At 44.1% G+C, this 17,835-nt stretch overlaps 1 protein-coding gene across 2 annotated transcripts in view; it reads right to left on the minus strand.

Moving 5' to 3' along the window:
* The window catches only part of LOC118385534 (leucine-rich repeat and fibronectin type III domain-containing protein 1-like protein), a 140,027-nt gene that overhangs the window by 8,111 nt on the left and 114,081 nt on the right, over nt 1–17,835 (minus strand). The window contains exons 1-3 of one of the 2 annotated variants that reach the window (XM_052525367.1): nt 14,561–14,689; nt 7,284–8,657; nt 2,797–3,452 (exon numbers count right to left, since the gene is read on the minus strand). In XM_052525367.1, coding sequence (XP_052381327.1) covers nt 2,888–3,452; nt 7,284–8,647 — 1,929 coding nt within the window. In that variant the 5' untranslated portion in view covers nt 8,648–8,657; nt 14,561–14,689 and the 3' untranslated portion in view covers nt 2,797–2,887. Of the gene's footprint in view, nt 1–2,796; nt 3,453–7,283; nt 8,658–14,560; nt 14,690–17,835 lie in introns of those variants that run through there. The other variant, XM_035772746.2, reaches the window with a different exon arrangement.

The raw sequence follows: 17,835 nt of genomic DNA on the forward strand, positions 1-17,835 counted from the left end.
GGTGTGGGACAGTTACTGATGCTGTTTTCTGTTATTTCTTTTTCATTACACCGAAAGTAAACCAGTTCCTCTCTCAATGCAATTTGTTTTCTCCAACACTCCCCCTTGATAACCACCAAGCCTCGGTGTGAAACAGAACATTGTCATGCTCTGATCCCATATCTCCACATAGTTTTGCGAACAGGTGTGCGCACAGTGGATGTGGTTTGATGTGGTTTACAATCAAAGTTACCTGTTGCATTATATCTCAAAGCTCGGTGCTCAGCTCGGTGCTCGGTTGCTCTCGGTGTATCATACAATGCGTCCATATGGCAGACAGAGGCATGCATAACTAGCGTGCAGAGGCCTGCCTGCCGTCCCTGGATAGATGGAGCCCTATCTGTGCAAAATACCACCATTTGATCCCATATGGAATTTGTTTTTTTGTCAATATAGCTACACAGCACACTGAACATCCCCTATGCTGATTCATGCTCTGGATTCATGCTCGCTGCACGGACATTTTCAGGTCTCTCCAGAGATGTTAGATCGGGTTCAAGTCCAGGCTCTGGCTGGGCCACTCAAGAACATTCAGAGACTTGTCCCAATGCCACTCCTGCATTGTCATGGCTGTGTGCTTATGGTCATTGAACTGTTAGAAGGTGAACCTTTGCCTCAGTCTAAGGTCCTGAGTGCTTTGAAGCAGGTTTTCATCAAGGATCTCTCTGGACTTTGCTCTGTTCATCTTTCCCTCGATCCTGACTTGTCTCCCAGTCCCCACTGAAAAACATCCCCACAGCATAATGCTGCCACCACCATGTTTCACCGTAGGGATGGTATCAGGTTTCCTCCAGACTTGACACTTGGCATTCAGGTTTTCTGAGACCAGAGAATCTTGTTTCTCATGGTCTGAGAGTCCTTTAGGTGACTTATGGCAAACTCAAAGTGGCCTGTCATGTGCCTTTTATTGAGTACTGTCTTCCATCTGGACATTCTACCATAAAGGCCTGATTGGTGGAGTGCTGCAGAAATAGTTGTCCTTCTGTAAGGTTCTCCCATCTCCACAGAGGAACTCTGGAGCTCTGTCAAAGTGACCATCGGATTCTTGGTCACCTCCCTGACCAAGGCCATACTCCCCTGATTGCTCAGTTTGTCCAGGCGGCCAGCTCTAGGAAGAGTCCTTGTGGTTCCAAAATTCTTCCATCTAAGAATGATGGAGGCCACAGGAGTCGCCTCATCCCTGTTGACGTTGAGTCTGGTGTTTTGCGGGTACTATTTAATGAAGTTGCCAGTTGAGGACTTGTAGTAAACAGCTTTGTATGAGATCTTCAGTTTCTTGGCAATTTCTCACATGGAATAGCCTTCACTTCTCAGAACAAGAATAGACTGATGAATTTCAGAAGAAAGTTATTTGTTTCTGGCCATTTTGAGCCTGTAATCGAACCCAAAAATGCTGAGCTCCAGATTCTCAACTAGTCTAAAGAAGGCCAGTTTTATTGCTTCTTCAATCAGAACAACAGTTTTCAGCTGTGCTAACATAATTGAAAAAGGGTTTTCTAATGATCAATGAGCCTTTTAAAACGATAGACTTGGATTAGCTAACACAATGTACCACTGGAATGCAGGAGTGATGGTTTATGATAATGGGCCTCTGTATGCCAATGTAGATATTTCATAAAAAAATCAGCCGTTTCAGCCACAATAGTCATTTACAACATTAACAATGTCTACACTGTATTTCTGACGTATTTTATATGATTTTAATGGAGAAAAATGTGTTTTTCTTTCAAAAACAAGGAAATGTCTAAGTGACCCCAAACTTTTGAACAGTAGTGTATATATATTTTTTTCTTCAGCATTTTAGAAATTCTCCTGCAACAACATTTTCACATCATGCGTGACCCCACATGGGGTCGCGGCCCCTAGTTTGGGAACTGCTGCCTTAGGCTAACATTACCAACGACCTAATTGATCATACCCATAGGGGTCGCTATTATGCACGTAGCTGCCATTTGCCTTTTCTAATCCAACCAGATTCTGATTCCAGTTGATCCTGACACAGTCTGTAGTTTGCCCTCCAAAAAGTATTCAGAATAACACAAATGCCTTAGGAAACCCCAAAGATTACACCCTCACTAGACAATTAAGTGTGCTAATGCGCGGGACGACGTGATGTTGTTGGTGGGCGGCAGAGACACCGATGATGGTGTTCAAAACACCACAGAGCAGCCCCGGGCCCCGCTCAGTTCATTTGTATTTGGAGAGCGCAGATGTAGAGAAGATTGTGCTATACTGCGGATATTAAACTTACAGCAAATACCTCAGGGCCAGTGGAGGCAGCTATGATTAGTTTCATGGAAACAGAGAGTGGGGGAAGTCCCATCGGGCACCGAGGGAAGGAAGGAGGCATGGAGCGAGTGAGCACGGCGTGCCCTCCTTTAGTGTTTATGTGCTGTGTGATTTTATGATGATTGCCTATTCCCATCAGCATTGGGGGCCTGGCGTGGGGCACCAGCAAAGCCTACCTGTCTGTCTGCAGCCACCGCTGCAGCTCAATAGGACCGGCTCACTGTACTGTTTACTGCGCTTCATTTAAAGAGGCAAGGATTATGCAGCATAAGTACTGCCCCTCGAAATAGACACTGCATGCAGATGCACCTATACTTACAGGAATAAACACAGCATGTACACACACACATGCACACACAGACACACACACACACACACATCTGTAAGCTCTTACAGAAGCTGTCTGCAGAATTGTTAATGAATACACGTCAGCTCTAACCCCAGCCTTGTCTGACAGGAATCACCCACCTTGGACACGAGATAATCCTTGTTAAGGCAGAGGGACCCCAGCACCAGGAAATAAAAAGTGGGTGGCGTTGGGGCAGTCCCAGATCCTGTGTTATTGTGATATAGCATCCTCGTCCTTCACTGACTTCCCGTACTCTGGGTTCAAGTCCACTACTGTGGTCCCTTTCAAGGGCCCTCCGAAGCCCCCTTCCGAGGCCTGATGGGGTCCGTCGTGCCCTACCCTGTCCACTGGGCCAGAAGGCATGGGCCTATTGGTCGAGCCTGAGGAAGAGGAGGAGGGTGGGATGGGAGCGCCTCCCCCGCCCGCAGCCTGGCCCCCGTTGGTCTGAGAGCACACGTTGCTGACATGTGCCGCTTTCTGCTTGTAGTGGTTGCTGTGCAGCTTGTACTTCATGAGGAGGATGAAGATGAAGACAAGCACGGAGGCCACGATGATACCGCCGATCACGATGATCATGGTGCCGCCCAGGAACTGGTCGTGGAGGGAGCGGCACTGGCGGTACTCTCGCTCTGTGGTGAAAGCCACACAGCCCACCAGGCGGGTGCCGGTTAGGGCCGTGACGCCGTCGTCATACACCGCCAGCACGCACAGGTCATAGTCCCGCTGAGAGGCCAGGTCACTGAGTAGGAAGAACTTATGAGACGCAGGGATCATCCTAGAGAGAGAGAGACAGAGATAGAAGAGAGAGAGAACATTTGAGAGAAAACAAGGTTATTGATAGAGTGAACATTCTGGCAGTAATCTGAAAACTGTTGAAAACTGAGAGCTCCCACAACCTATACTTTCAGTATCTGGAGATTACATTTAACCTTGACTACCCCAACCACACACAGACACACATACACACCTTTGCTCCTCTCCTCTCATTTTCCTCTCTCCATTGACAGGTTTACTTTCTGTCTCACAAACGCTAGACCACACAGGGGCTAAGATGAGTGTGCGTGTTTATGTGTGTATGTGTGTGTTTGCTGTTACCCCGGCGTGCCAAAGTGCTCCATTTATCAACATGGACATAGGGACCCGGGGGCTCCGAGGTGAGGAGACACAGAGCGGAATTTGAAAGTGCGGTGTACCCAAAGGGTGACAGCGTGGGTGACAGTGTGTGCATTAAACATTTCTCCTCTAAACGCACGCGCCAGTGGGGTCAACCTCTACCCTTGCACGACGGGATTCATACTGTCTTAGCATACCCTCCTCTACCCTGCCTTATCCACAGGTTAAACCTGCTGTTTCTATTAAACTGTCTTACTACCATTACTCTTCTCTTGGCATGCTGTTCATTCTACTGTATTCTCCTATACACATCATAATACATTTATGGAGCATGCAGAATATCTTCCACCCATAAATTCAGGGTCACATTATGGTCTGGTGCTTTACTATGAAGTAAACGTTTCACGGTGAGATATTGCTTTTATGATTACGTGTTATTATTTTTCTACTCTTTCTCTATTTCATCTCTCGCTACACTGTTGGGAAGGGCCCGTGAGTAAGCATTTCACTGTTCGTCTCCACCTGTTGTTTACGAAGCATGTGAGGAATACAATTAGATTTGGTGTGAATTTCAATTCCGTGAAACATTTCCTTGAAAGAAAAAAAGAAAAGAGAAGACAGACGATCAGAATACTAAGAAAGGTGAAATCTCACTAATTAGGGGGAATAGTTTTGATGTCGAATCTGTTCTGTTCGCCCCAGTGCATATACACTCATCATTAGTGGATGCTCTGGATGTGTGGAGGTCACTAGACGCCCACAGATGGGTCTAGCCATTTCATTATCTCTGAGCCTAGCATACAGTCTAGGTATAAAAAGGGAGGTCGCCCGGGTCAAAAAATAATAGGCCCCAATATACTGTATCTTCAGATGTGTCCTTATCCACCTCCTCTGGTGTGGCTTTGATGGACATGCAGGGGAAGGCTGGGTCCTCTGTATGCCATGGGGGAGGAGGTGGTGGGGATGGTGAATGAGGAGCAGGAGCCCTCCCTGACACAGTCAGACCTGACCTTGCCACATCTCCTGTCAACAGCTTGTCACATTAGAGATGGGAATATGGATGTTACAGGCACGGGGGCCGGGAAGGGTTATGGGGACGTGGAGAACTGTGTGGGGTGCGTGTGCATGTGTGTATTCTAAAGCGCGCGCGCGCGCGCGTGTGTGTGTGTGTGTGTGTGTGTGTGTGTGTGTGTGTGTGTGTGTGTGTGTGTGTGTGTGTGTGTGTGTGTGTGTGTGTGTGTGTGTGTGTGTGTGTGTGTGTGTGTGTGTGTGTGTGTGTGTGTGTGTGTGATCATGGATGTCAGTGTGTGCTGAAACCTCCCTACCACATGCTGTCTATAATGGCTTTGATATAGGATGGTCCTCTTCTCATATAAGTCTCCGAAAAGGCCAGACAAACATAAAGGCAATTAGGTAGTGATATCTGGAGAAAAAAAATGGGCAGAGAGAGGGAAAATGGAGAAGGCAGTCGACTTCATGTAAGAATGAAGAGAGACTGAAAGGAAAGCTCATACCGTCCCAATCCTCTCCTGTTTTCAAAACAATGTTAATTTGTCTGAGTGTATATTAGCTGTCCTCAGCCCCCTCATCCTTTCATTCCCCCCTCTCTCCATCCCTCCATCCTCCCATTGCCACCTCCAAAATTCAATACAACTGTCAGTCCACACAGAGTAGGACTCATGTGTGCCTAATTGATAAAAAAACGCATTCCGATTACTTTGCAGTGCCATAAACCAAAGACATCCATGTGCTTTTTGCATAATTAACAGCAAATTACTTCTCCTACGTGTCTTTTTTTTCTTAATCCATCCTCAGGGAAAGGCCGGAAGTTAATTAAGTACTAATGGGGCTCCTTTAACAGAGAATCTTTCCACAGTGAAATGTCGAAAAGGGCCGTGGCGGAATATTTAGAAAAACAAATCAATAGATACATTTCTGTCTTTTAACGACTCTCCGTCCGTTCGTTTTAGGCTTGTGGAATAATCCACTGTGTGAGTGCCGGTAAGAACTTCAATAGAGAGGTGGATGGAACTTAGCTCGCTGGCAACTTTTGCCGTGGGGCAGGAAAAATAAGAAACACCCCTTAAGACTTCTAAATCAGTACAGTGCTCTCACTTCTATGTCTCTGTAATAACATGGGCTGGCGGTGCAGTCAAGCCTCCAATATTCATGGTGATGTTTTCCTCTGTACCGACTACAAAAGATAATACGATCTTTGAAAAGCTCAAGAGGAGAATATTGCCCTTGGAGAAGAAAGGGGTTCGCAGGCGACTCTGGGGGAATTTAATGGCCAGCGATTTCGGTTGTTTTCATTTTGAGGAGAGAATTCCATTTTTTTTCTCTGTTAATGTTCCACTTGATTCTTAGCAGAGACAAACAGAGGACTGTAGTTACTGCGGGAGTGACCCGTCTTTCTTCTCTGTGTAAATCAGAATGTTTCAGGTGTCTTATGCTCTTACACAGTCATTCTCTGAAATCTCTGAAATGGAGGAGGCTCAGAAACCACTGTTCCCATAAGGACAGGTTATTTCCAATCACTAAAGTCGGGGTGAAGATTACAACTCAACATTGCTTCATTTAAAATCAGTTATCAAACACTGCCTTCTGGAACGGATTGCACCTCACTGGTGTAATGTGTTTACATCAGTTTAACTCTGCACTGGGATTCCTTTGGGTGCTATTGAAAATACGTAATATTTTCTCTCACTGAAGATAATACCGCTATTGTCCACAGCTTACAAATAATCACAATCACTTGAAAGCTTGCACAGTATATTAATATTTCTGATAGGAACAATACAGCATTCCAAATGCCAAACTCAACACTTTTCCAAAACCCTTCCATGACACTTAGTACGAGTGAGGCATTGCAACATTCAGTCCATCATATCAATGAATGCTTGGCCTTTGATACTTGGGAGTCAACCCGCTTAATATAACATCTGAATCTGGTATCAGTAAGGTCAATATGTAACGGGATCATCCTCTCAGTCCTATGGAGATGATTGTTGGGAACAAGTTCTCTTCCTACAGTTGTCTTCCTCACTCTATGTCACTGCAAAACCCATTACAGCTAATGGCTACTGCACAGTAAGGCTATATAGGTTGGTGTGCCAATAGATGTACGCATACTGAGTCATTCCAACCCATTATGTCAGGACTTTTATGAGTTTTTCCCTGTGGGCATCATGCTCTTGTGCTTCTGCAGTTCGCTCTGTGACTTCTTTAGCGATGAGTTACAGTCCCCTGATGATGTCGTCGGCCACTAAATTCATTAACAATCAATTTGGAGGCTCATGAACTGTCGAAGAACTACAAGAGACTCGTAGTATGCAAGGGCAAACGTGAAGATCAACTTCCACACAGAAATACCAGTCAGCTTCATAGGGATAGTTGTACATCAACCCCTCCTCATTGTAACATCAACCACCCCCCATAGAGATGCATGTCATCTTATCCGATCTCATGCAAAAGCATGCGGTGACCATCTCACCTGTATATGAGGATGTCGTCGGAGGAGCTGTTGTACTGGATCTGGTACAGGCGGACCCCCGGGATGTGGTCCTGGGAGGGCCATCGGATGGTGGCCGAAGTCGAGCTCAGCTCCGACACGCTGACCCTCTGATGGTCGGTGCGGGCGTGGCCTCCGCTGGCATTGGACTTGATGGAGGTGGGGAGGTCCGAAGGGCCAGGCTCGGGCTCCAGCTTGGGGTCAAAGTGTGGCGAGGGGTTAACCACCAGCTCCACGGGCGCTGTGGCCTCGCCAGCGGCATTGGAGGCAATGCAGGTGAACTTCCCAGAGTCCTTCACAGTGGTGGTGAGGATGTCCAAAGAGCCGTTCTCGTAGCAGATGGTGCGGGACGTGTTCCCGATTAGCTTCCCCTCGGGGCTGACCCAATGCGTGGAAGGTTCCGGGTCACCCACTGACTTACAGCGTAGGCTCACCTCCTGACCCTCCATCACAAACATCTTGGAGGTGTGCCGCGTGATCATGGGCGGCTCGCACACAAACTCCTCCTCGCGGATAGTCCAGAAATACTTGCCGGCGAGCTCTCGGGGAGAGGCGCAGGTCTCCAGGTCGTCTTCCCTGGTCAGCCGCCTCAGCCACATTAGCTCACAGTTGCAGTGCAGCGGGTTCCCACCAAAGCTCAGCACCAGCGACGTGAGTGGAGAACCCTTCAGCTTAGCGTACACTGGGATCCTCAGGAACAGGGGATCTGGAGGGATCTTCTTCAGCTTGTTGGAGGTCATGTCTAGACGCGCCAGCTTGTGCAGGTTGGAGAAGATGCCTTCGGGGACCATCTCTATGAGGTTGTGGTCCAGACTGAGGGTGTTGACACTAGCCAGCAGGCCGATGGTCTCCCAGGGGATGTTCACCAGGTTGTTGTAGGACAGGTCCAGGTCTTCCAGGGTCTCCAGGAAGTCCTGGAAGGACCCCTCTGAGATGCTGTGCAGCTGGTTGTTGGCAAGGATCATGTGCCTGAGGTTGACCAGGCCCTGGAAGTGGGTGTCGTCCAGTATGGTGAGTCGGTTGGCGTCCAGGTGCAGGGCGTGCAGGTCCTGAAGGTCGGCGAAGGCGTACGGCTTGATCTGGCTAATTGTGTTGCGCGACAGCGTCAGGTGGATGAGGCTGCTCATGTTGGCGAAGTCACGGTGACGAAGGGTGGTGATGAAGTTGTCCATGAGGCGCAGCTCAGCAGTCTGCCGGTCAATGTTCGGAGGCACGAAGAGCAGGCCTGTCTTGGTGCAGAGGACAGTGTAGGAGGGCATGAGGTTCTGGCAGGTGCAGCGCTTGGGGCACAGCATGGAGGCGACGGGCGTAGCGAGGAGGGCCAGGAACAGGAGCAGGCTCTCCATGGCTAGGCTCCTGGAAGACGAGGGGAGGGGAAAGGCTGTTAGCGTACAACAGCAACAACAATGAAAACAAGGACAACAAGGAAAGCAACAACACTGTCATCATTGCGTTGGATAGATAGAACCTCGAGCTGCAAATGTTAAATATTTGTCAAATGAAATACTTACATCTTTATTGGGAAAAGAAAAACAGAAAATACATTTACATAAGGCAGATTTTTTTTCAAGGAAAGATATCTACTCCATTCCCCGACCTGTTCCCTAAAGGTGTGCTTGGATATCAAAACATGCACGCTTTACTACAGTTTAGTCAGAATGTCATGATGTGAATTTGGAGCAGGTTGCCCCAAGATAACAGGGAAATCTGTGGAGGCTGCAGAGAGTGTGCTGCTCCCTTGACACTGAACTCCATTCCACCGCACCCCACCACCTCAAAGAAGTGATATCTGACACCCCATCTGTCTATAACACACACTAAAATAGTATTTCACAAGGGAATCCATTATGAATATGTTCAGAACGGCTCCAGAATATCTAATGGATATCTGATTCCAGATCCTTTGTTTATTGTTTGTGCACACCCTTCCATTCTCATAGCGTTTACATAGAAATGCATGAACATAATTATTTCCCACTTCCAGAAAACCCACTCTGAATATCAATGCGCTAACTGCAGGGACATGAAAGAGAGGGACTGTCAAGTGGGGAAGAGGAGGAGGGAGAAGGTGGAGAAAACATGGAAGTGCAGTTATGGCGCTCTGCCAGGTGGGGGAGATACCGAGCCACACACATGGCCTATCGGTAGGGACTGAGAGAGGAGAGCTGCTCTCCGCTCTGCTAAGTCGAGCCATATATCAGAGGCAGAAAAAAAGACAGTGTGGTGTCTCTGTGACACGCCCAGGCAGGGCTGAGCTCCCTGCTCTCCGTTATAGGGAGGATGAGAAGTCACAGCACCCCCGGAGAGAGAGCCAATACCTCTCTTCAACTAACTAAGAAAAGCACAACGGGAAAAACTACCCATGTCAACGCATGCCAATGGTGGACTATTTCATGCAGGCACATTAGCCATAGGCCTATCAGTGGAGGCTGCTGAGGGGAGGACGGCTCCTAACAATGGCTGGAATGGAGTTCATGGAGTGGTATCAACAACATGGAAACCACGTGTTTCAATGTTGTTGATACCATTCCATTGACTCCATCCCAGCCATTATTAGGAGCCGTCCTCCCCTCAGCAGCCTCGAATGAGGCCAATGTGCTCGACCAAACAGTAAAGGATGCTTGAGTCATGGCATTAATATTAATGAGTTGCCAAGTGCAATTTACATTCAGTACATACACAGCACATGTTAAATCAACACTGAGCGTGTTAAATTGAACACTGGTCCGGTGTCTATATGGCTCCACACTTAAATGAACACATTGATTAGTATAAAGCCTTATTTGAATATTTCCCAGAGTGCCTTTCGAGTGAATTGTAGAGTTACCACCCTTGACTGTATTTGTTAGTGGCTGAGACATGGTTGTTGCATTCATCCATTTTCAATCATGTGGCCTTCCCCAAGTGGGATCCTAAGCAAATACAGTAGGTTATCATTAAATTAAAATGGGGTAGCGCAATACATCAGGGCCTAGTTTTACCCTAATACAGTGGCCTGAAACTCATGGTTTACAGGCCACATCAGGCCTGTATATCACATTATGCTTGCTTGCGAAGTGATGTGTAATTCTTATTGGAATCCAGACAGTGTTTTTATTCACCCGCAACCCTAGCAACATACAGAGAAGGAACTGTCAGATGCGTCACAATACCCCCAGGAACTAACTGCACTGGGCGCCATATTTGAGATCGAATACTTTGAATACTTAGAGCAGGGTTAAAATAAATCGCATTATAACAAGATTTCAATGCATTTTCGGAAGGGCTGTGGTCACCATTCATGTAATACATACATCGACATATTGGGAAGCTACTGTATTCCACCGATTTTTCATGGGTACATTATTTTTCCATTTCAATCTTATAGCAACCCTATGCTACTTGTTGTGACTCTTATGGGAAGAGCAGACCATCAGATATACCCTTAAATATTTTGATATTTAAGAGGACCAGTGCTTCTGCAGTGAAACAAATCTCACATCTGTGCCATTTGCAAGTGATGTTGTTAGGCTACATTGTATCTTCATCTTCATCTTCATTCCAGTGGGTCAGAAGTTTACATTATTATTATCTGAAAGGCTAATTGACATATTTTGAGTCAATTGGAGTTGTACCTGTGGATGTATTTCAAGGCCTACCTTCAAACTCAGTGTCTCTTTGCTTGACATCATGGGAAAATAAAAATAAATCAGCCAAGACCTCAGAAAAAAATTGTAGACCTCCACAAGTCAGGTTCATCCTTGGGAGCAATTTCCAAATGCCTGAAGGTAGCACGTTCATCTGTACAAACAATAGTACGCAATTAAAAACACAATGGGACTGCTCAGCCGTCATACAACTCAGGAAGGAGATGCGTTCTGTCTCCTAGAGATGAACGTAATTTGGTGCAAAAAGTGCAAATCAATCCCAGAACAACAGCAAAGGACATTGTGAAGATGCTGGAGGAAACAGGTACAAATGTATTCACAGTAAAAAGAGTCCTATATCAACATAACCTGAAAGGCCACTCAGCAAGGAAGAAGCCACTGCTCCAAAACTGCCATAAAAAAAGCCAGAATAAGGTTTGCAACTGCATATGGGGACAAAGAATGTAGTTTTTGTAGAAATGTCCTCTGGTCTGATGAAACAAAAATAGAACTGTTTGGCCATAATGACAATCGTTATGTTTGGAGGAAAAAGGGGGAGGCTTCCAAGCCGAAGAACACCATCCCAACCGTGAAGCACGGGGGTGGCAGCATCATGTTGTGGGGGTGCTTTGCTGCAGGTGGGACTGGTGCACGTCACAAAACAGATGGCATCATGAGGAAAGAAAATGATGTGGAAATATTGAAGCAACATCTCAAGATATCAGTCAGGAAGATAAAGCTTGGCCGCAAATGGGTCTTTCAAATGGACAATGACCCCAAGTATACTTCCAAAGTTGTGGCGATATGGCTTAAGGACAACAAAGTCAAGGTATTCGGGTGGCCATTACAAAGCCCTGACCTCAATCCTATAGAAAATTTGTGGGCAGAACTGAAAAAGCTTGTGCGAGCAAGGAGGCCTACAAACCTGACTCTGTTACACCAGCTCTGTCAGGAGGAACGGGCCAAAATTCACCCAAATTATTGTGGGAAGTTTGTGGAAGGCTACCCAAAATGTGTCATCCAAATTAAACAATTTAAAGGCATTGCTACCAGATACTAATTGAGTGTATGTAAACTTCTGACCCACTGGGAATGTGCTGAAATAAATAATTCTCTCTACTATTATTCTGACATTTTACATTCTTAAAATAAAGTGGTGATCCTAAATGACCTAAGGGAATTTTTACTGTGATGAAATGTCAGGAATTGTGAAAAACTGAGTTTAAACGTATTTGGCTAAGGTGTATGTAAACTTCTAACTTCCACTGTATGTATTAATTTGTGCATGTCCATCAGCCATTTAGTTTGATATTTTATTAATTACAATTCGTATATGTTACAAATTTGAAAAAGGTACAATATGTTACGAATTTGCAAATCCTACAATACGTATTCTAGCTAGGTGGATAGGTGGCTAACGTGAGCTAGGCTAGGGGTTAGGGTTAAGTTTAGGAGTTATGTTAAAGTGTTAGGTTTAGGGGATGGGTTAGCTAAAAGGGTTAAGGTTAGGGTTAGGGGAAGGGTTAGCTAACATACTAAGTCGTTGCAATGTAGCTAAAAACGTGTAAGTAGTTGAAAAGTTGCTATTTAGTTACAATGCTAAAGTTGTCCGTGATGAGATTATAACTCGCAACATTTGGGTTGCTCAACATATGCATTATACGCATACTCATCCAACCCGACCAACCACCCTCCGCTGGTTTTTGACTTAGTTAACTGTCTGTCTTAAGTAACCATACCAAACATAACATATCATACTATATGGAGTGTCTCAGAATAATATGAAATGCTTTGAGACCAGGTTGTTAATTAACCGAGACATCCACAAGTTCTTCAAGTTTAGCACTATATCCACAAATGTTTTAATGATCCAAATAATGACGAAGGGGGTGATTGAATTTACATTATGGTGGTTTGAGCCCTTAATGCTGATTGGCTGACGGCCGTGGTATATCAGACCGTGGTATATCAGACCGTATACCACAGGTATAACAAAACCTTCATTTTTACTGCTCTAATAACGTTGGTAACCAGGGCTGTAACCAGACACTTTGCAATGCGTCTGCCCTTAGCCATGGTATATTGGCCATATACCACACCCCTCATGCCTTATTGCTTAAATATACAACAGGGGTTGGCAACTACAATAGGTTTGGCCTCCAGCCGATTTGTTCCTGAGAAAGTAGCTAGATGGAGGGCCATAACATAAATAGCGTATTAGCAAATAGCCTACTAGCTGCCCAATTCATAGTCCTAGACTAAACATTTAACACGTGGTTAGTGGACTCACCAATTTAATGACACTAACATAATAATGTCGATCTAATTCCAGTGGTAATGTCTCTATTATAGGCCTATCTATACTCTCTTAAAATATAGTAATTTTATCGTATTTCTCCAATTCCAAACCAGTGTGTCTTGTTTGCAACAAAACTGTTACTGTTTGCAAAGAATTGAATCTCAAATGTCATGATGAATCTAATCCTACTTTCTTCAGAAGGAGATTTTCAACCCCAGACATGAGGCCGGAAGGTAGGCCTGTTTAAGGAGTACATGGTGACAGGATTGGAGGAAGTAACTCTACCGACAAATAGATGGATAACATAATTGCGTCTGTCAAACAGGTAAGTCTAAGTCTTATTTCTTAGTGCTCCAGCAAAGCCCTCTTGTTTGTTCATTTGTCTACTCAACTTTTAGCACTGGGCGCTGTCCATATACATTTGAGAAATAGCGATCCACAAGCGAGCGGTGGCTGTGAATCTCAAATAATATTTTTCGAATTTATCAAAGTACACACCATTATCTTGTTTTTATCACGGACATGTTCCCACTAATATTGTAATTAAACTTTCACGCGTTTTACACTTTTTATCAAGCTGTTGGTGCTTCCTTCTATTCATGCCAAATCATTTGACTACTGTAGGTTGAGATTCTTGTTTCCTAAAGTTATTCCTTTACACTGTTCTGTAGTGAATAGAGAAGACCATGTGCCCATCACATCCCACATTACGTTAATGAAGTCCGCATGTTTTTGAAACTATATCAATGCACGTGAAATATGACGGTCGTATGGCGTAAAAGACGATTCCGACTCACGTTTGTCCTACAATAGGAATTCTTAGCACTTCTCACACGCCACATACTGTAGGCCTCAGCAAAACATATAGAAAACACAACAGTAAACAAACAATATGAACAGTCAGACAAATACCCTCCCATCCCACCCCTGCTCACATGTGGAGTTGTACATAATAGTGATAGCCCCTGGCTTGAAACTCCTCCTGAAGGGTGCAGTGCCTGGAGATCATGTGGCGGGCTTTGCGCTGTATAGTAGGTGATGGGGATCCAATCAGTTTAGATGCCGTGAAAAAAAAAGAAATAGTAGACCTATAGGCTACTCCAGTGATAGCTTACACTCTTCTACAAACTGGTTCCTTATAGAACCAAAAAGGGTTTTATTGCTTGCTTTTTATATGGAACCCCTGAAAGTTCTTTATAGTTATTTGATCAGAACCCTAGAGGTTCTTCTTCACCTAAAATGGTACCATATAGAACCCTGCATGGTGCTATTTATGAATTATGGCTACTACTGTTAAATATAATTGGACAGGAACAGGCACAACGCTAGCTCACCATGTATATTTTGGGGTTTTATTAGACAAGTTTTGTCACGACTTCCATCGAAGGTGGTTCTTCTCCTTGTTCGGGCGGTGCTCTGCGGTTGGCGTCCGACTAGCCATCACGATCCATTTTTCTTTTTCCGTTTCTTTTGTCTTTGGTTCATTCACACCTGGATTTCATTTGCTTTAATTCCTGCGAGTATATTTACGCCTGTTTCCCCGTTTAGGTTTGTGCGGGATTATTTTCATGTTGCTTGTGGAGACTTTCCTCAGTTTATTCACGTGTGTTTATTCTAGTAATTAGCGTAGTTTTTTTTCTCCTTCTGTGAGTTCCCATTGTCTTGGGCATTTTTTCTTGTTGTGATTGTATCTGTACAGTTTTTGGACTTGCCTATTAAAAAAATGCTACATTGACATCTCCGCTCTCCTGCGTTTGACTCCTTTCCTACCTTCAGAACGAAATCGCAACAAGTTTAAAAGATTGACGTTTCGGTCTTCAATGGTCTTCTTCAGAATAATCACAAAGGGAATGGACAAGTTCACAAGGCATTGTAATATCAAAATACTATTCAGTAGTGATGTTTTGAGCTAAGAATATAAGTTAATAAACAGTTAAATAAGGGACAAAAGAAAACCATCATAGTTTAGAATTTATTGTCATTATATGCAAACAGTTTTGAAATATGCACTGGTGGACAGGGAGGTATCTCTTTGTTTGAATAATGGCCCATGTTAACTTTGGCTGACGACTTTGCATTACAAAACAATATACGTTGTCCATTAGTCACAGTGAACAACAAAAATGTGTCTTCTGCTCCATTCTCAACCCCCCCTCTCATTTATTTTTACAGCACCCGGCCCAGGATTCAAACCCGGTCACCTTTTGGCCAACTCCTGCCACAGGCGCAACTCCTTAGCCGCCGGGCTACCTGCTTGACTGGTTTCAGCAAAGAAGAAAAAAAATAGCAACAACATAAGTAACATAAGTTACGTATGAGCTAATCTTCCTTAATGCTATGCAGACATAATTATTATGATGTAGAATAACAACTTACATGCAGCTGTTGTCAGCAGCAGCCGAAAGAGAGATCCTCTGTCTGATAGTTCTGGGTTACTGCCAGACTGAGCAAAAACAGTGTGTTAAAAGTCATGTAATGATTAACGAGGCCAGGGTTTCTCAGACTTGTCCTGGGCCCCCCTGGGTGCACATTTTGTTTTTTGCCCTAGCACTACAGAAATGTTTCAAATAATCAAAGCTTGATGATGAGTTGGTTATTTAAATCAGCTGTGTAGTGCACCCAGGGGGAGCCCAGGAGTAAGTTTGGGAAACCCTAAACAAGGCTATTTAATCACCAAGACTGACTTTACAATAATTTATTATAAACAATTGTACATACTTCCTCTCAGTCAGCAACAGTCTTCTAATGGCTTCAGTAAACACTGAAATACTAAAATTTGTATTATTTTATTGCATGAATGGTGACCACAGCCCTTCTGAAAATACATTTAAATACTGTTTTAATTAGATTTTTTTCCCACCCTGCTCCATGTATTCAATTTCAAATTTGTCTCCCAGTGTGGCTTTACTACCGGGCCATTATGACACATCTGGCAGTCCCTTCTCTGCATGTTCCTAGCCTCAACCTGATGCCAGAGTGACTGCCGGGTCGGGAAGACCGAGGTATGAGAATACCTAAACCATCTAAACTGGAAAAAACATTTCAGTAACAGTTGCAATGAGTCTAAATAACAGATTGTATTAGTTTAGAAAAAAAGTATGTTATTTATATTTGAGTAGCATAAGATAATTAAGCAATCAATGTACATGCAAAAACATAGATATGAAAACAAACTATTCTAAAAATCAACCTGCACTAGAGCATGCTGGGAAATATGATAGATGGGTGTGGTTTTGGTTTAACGATGGGATTCTTTTACATGAATGCGTGTTATTTGAACAATTACAGAGTTAATTGAACACCCGAATCAACACTAGAAATTATACATTGACAAATCAACAGTAGGTAACACTGGCCAATTTGTTGTGTACTAATACGTTAATTATGTTGAAGCCTGCATCTACAATAAGTGCCCTTAAAAATGCACACAGCAGCACAGCACGTGTAGTTTGTTCATAGGATATGAAATCCGTAATTATTTAGGCTCTTGACATTCTGGTTGGCTCTTATTCTAATTACAAGTATTGTTTTTGGGAAAATAGCTTAACAGGAGTAATTCTACTTATTTATTTTAATTTAACCAGGTAGGCCAGTTGAGAACAAGTTCTCATTAACTGCGACCTGGCCAAGATAAAACAAAGCAGTGTGACAAAAACAACAACACAACACATGGGATAAACAAAAATACAATCAATAACACACAATAATTACACAGTGTGTGCAAATGTAAAAAGATTAGGGAGGTAAGGCAATAAATAGGCCATAGTGGCGAAATAATTACAATTTAGCATTAACACAGGAGTGATAGATGTGCAGATGATGATGTGCAAGTAGAGATACTAGGGTGCAAAAGAGCAAAAATAAATAACAATACGGGGATGAGGTAGTTGGGTGTGCTATTTACAGATGGGCTGTGTACAGGTGCAGTGATCGGTAAGCTGTTCTGGCAGCTGACGCTTAAAGTTAGTGAGGGAGATATAAGTCGCCAACTTCAATAGGAATCTCATATTGTGCACAGTTCAACAACTTTCAATCCATTCTCCAGCACTGGAACAAACAGCATTGACCAGCGCCATCAAAATCTCAGTGAAGCATCATTTGATGAGTGCTTGACAGGGGGAGCAGAGTGGGTAACCTCTTGCAATGTTATTCATTTAATAAGAGACTAATGCGTTCAGGGGGTAAATACACAGTATATACTCTGTCATATGGATGTCTTGCAATCACTGCATTATGCAAGGATCAAGCTGTACGTGACGTGTTTCTCCTGCATTCACTATGGAAGGAGGACTGGCAATACATGCCAACTGATACAGATACACATGCACAGGTGGTTAAAAGGGGATGATAGGTTATGAATACAGAATACAGCGACTCATCACCCGCAGCCATTGTTGTTATTGTTAACAGGGGGATTTCCATTTCAATGAAGATAAGAAAGGAGAGAGTGTCAGAACATGAGGTAGTGGGTGGAAGATTGAGATGGAGTGACACACTACCGACAAGCTCCTGCTGGCATAATGATCAGGAGGTGATAAAAACAGGCAGCACACAGAAACTGCCGGTTAGTGGATATCCTACTCTTAGAACCGGCTTCCTTTTTCATCAA

Source organism: Oncorhynchus keta, chromosome 1 (assembly GCF_023373465.1).
Source record: "Oncorhynchus keta strain PuntledgeMale-10-30-2019 chromosome 1, Oket_V2, whole genome shotgun sequence".
Classification (NCBI taxonomy): domain Eukaryota; kingdom Metazoa; phylum Chordata; class Actinopteri; order Salmoniformes; family Salmonidae; genus Oncorhynchus; species Oncorhynchus keta.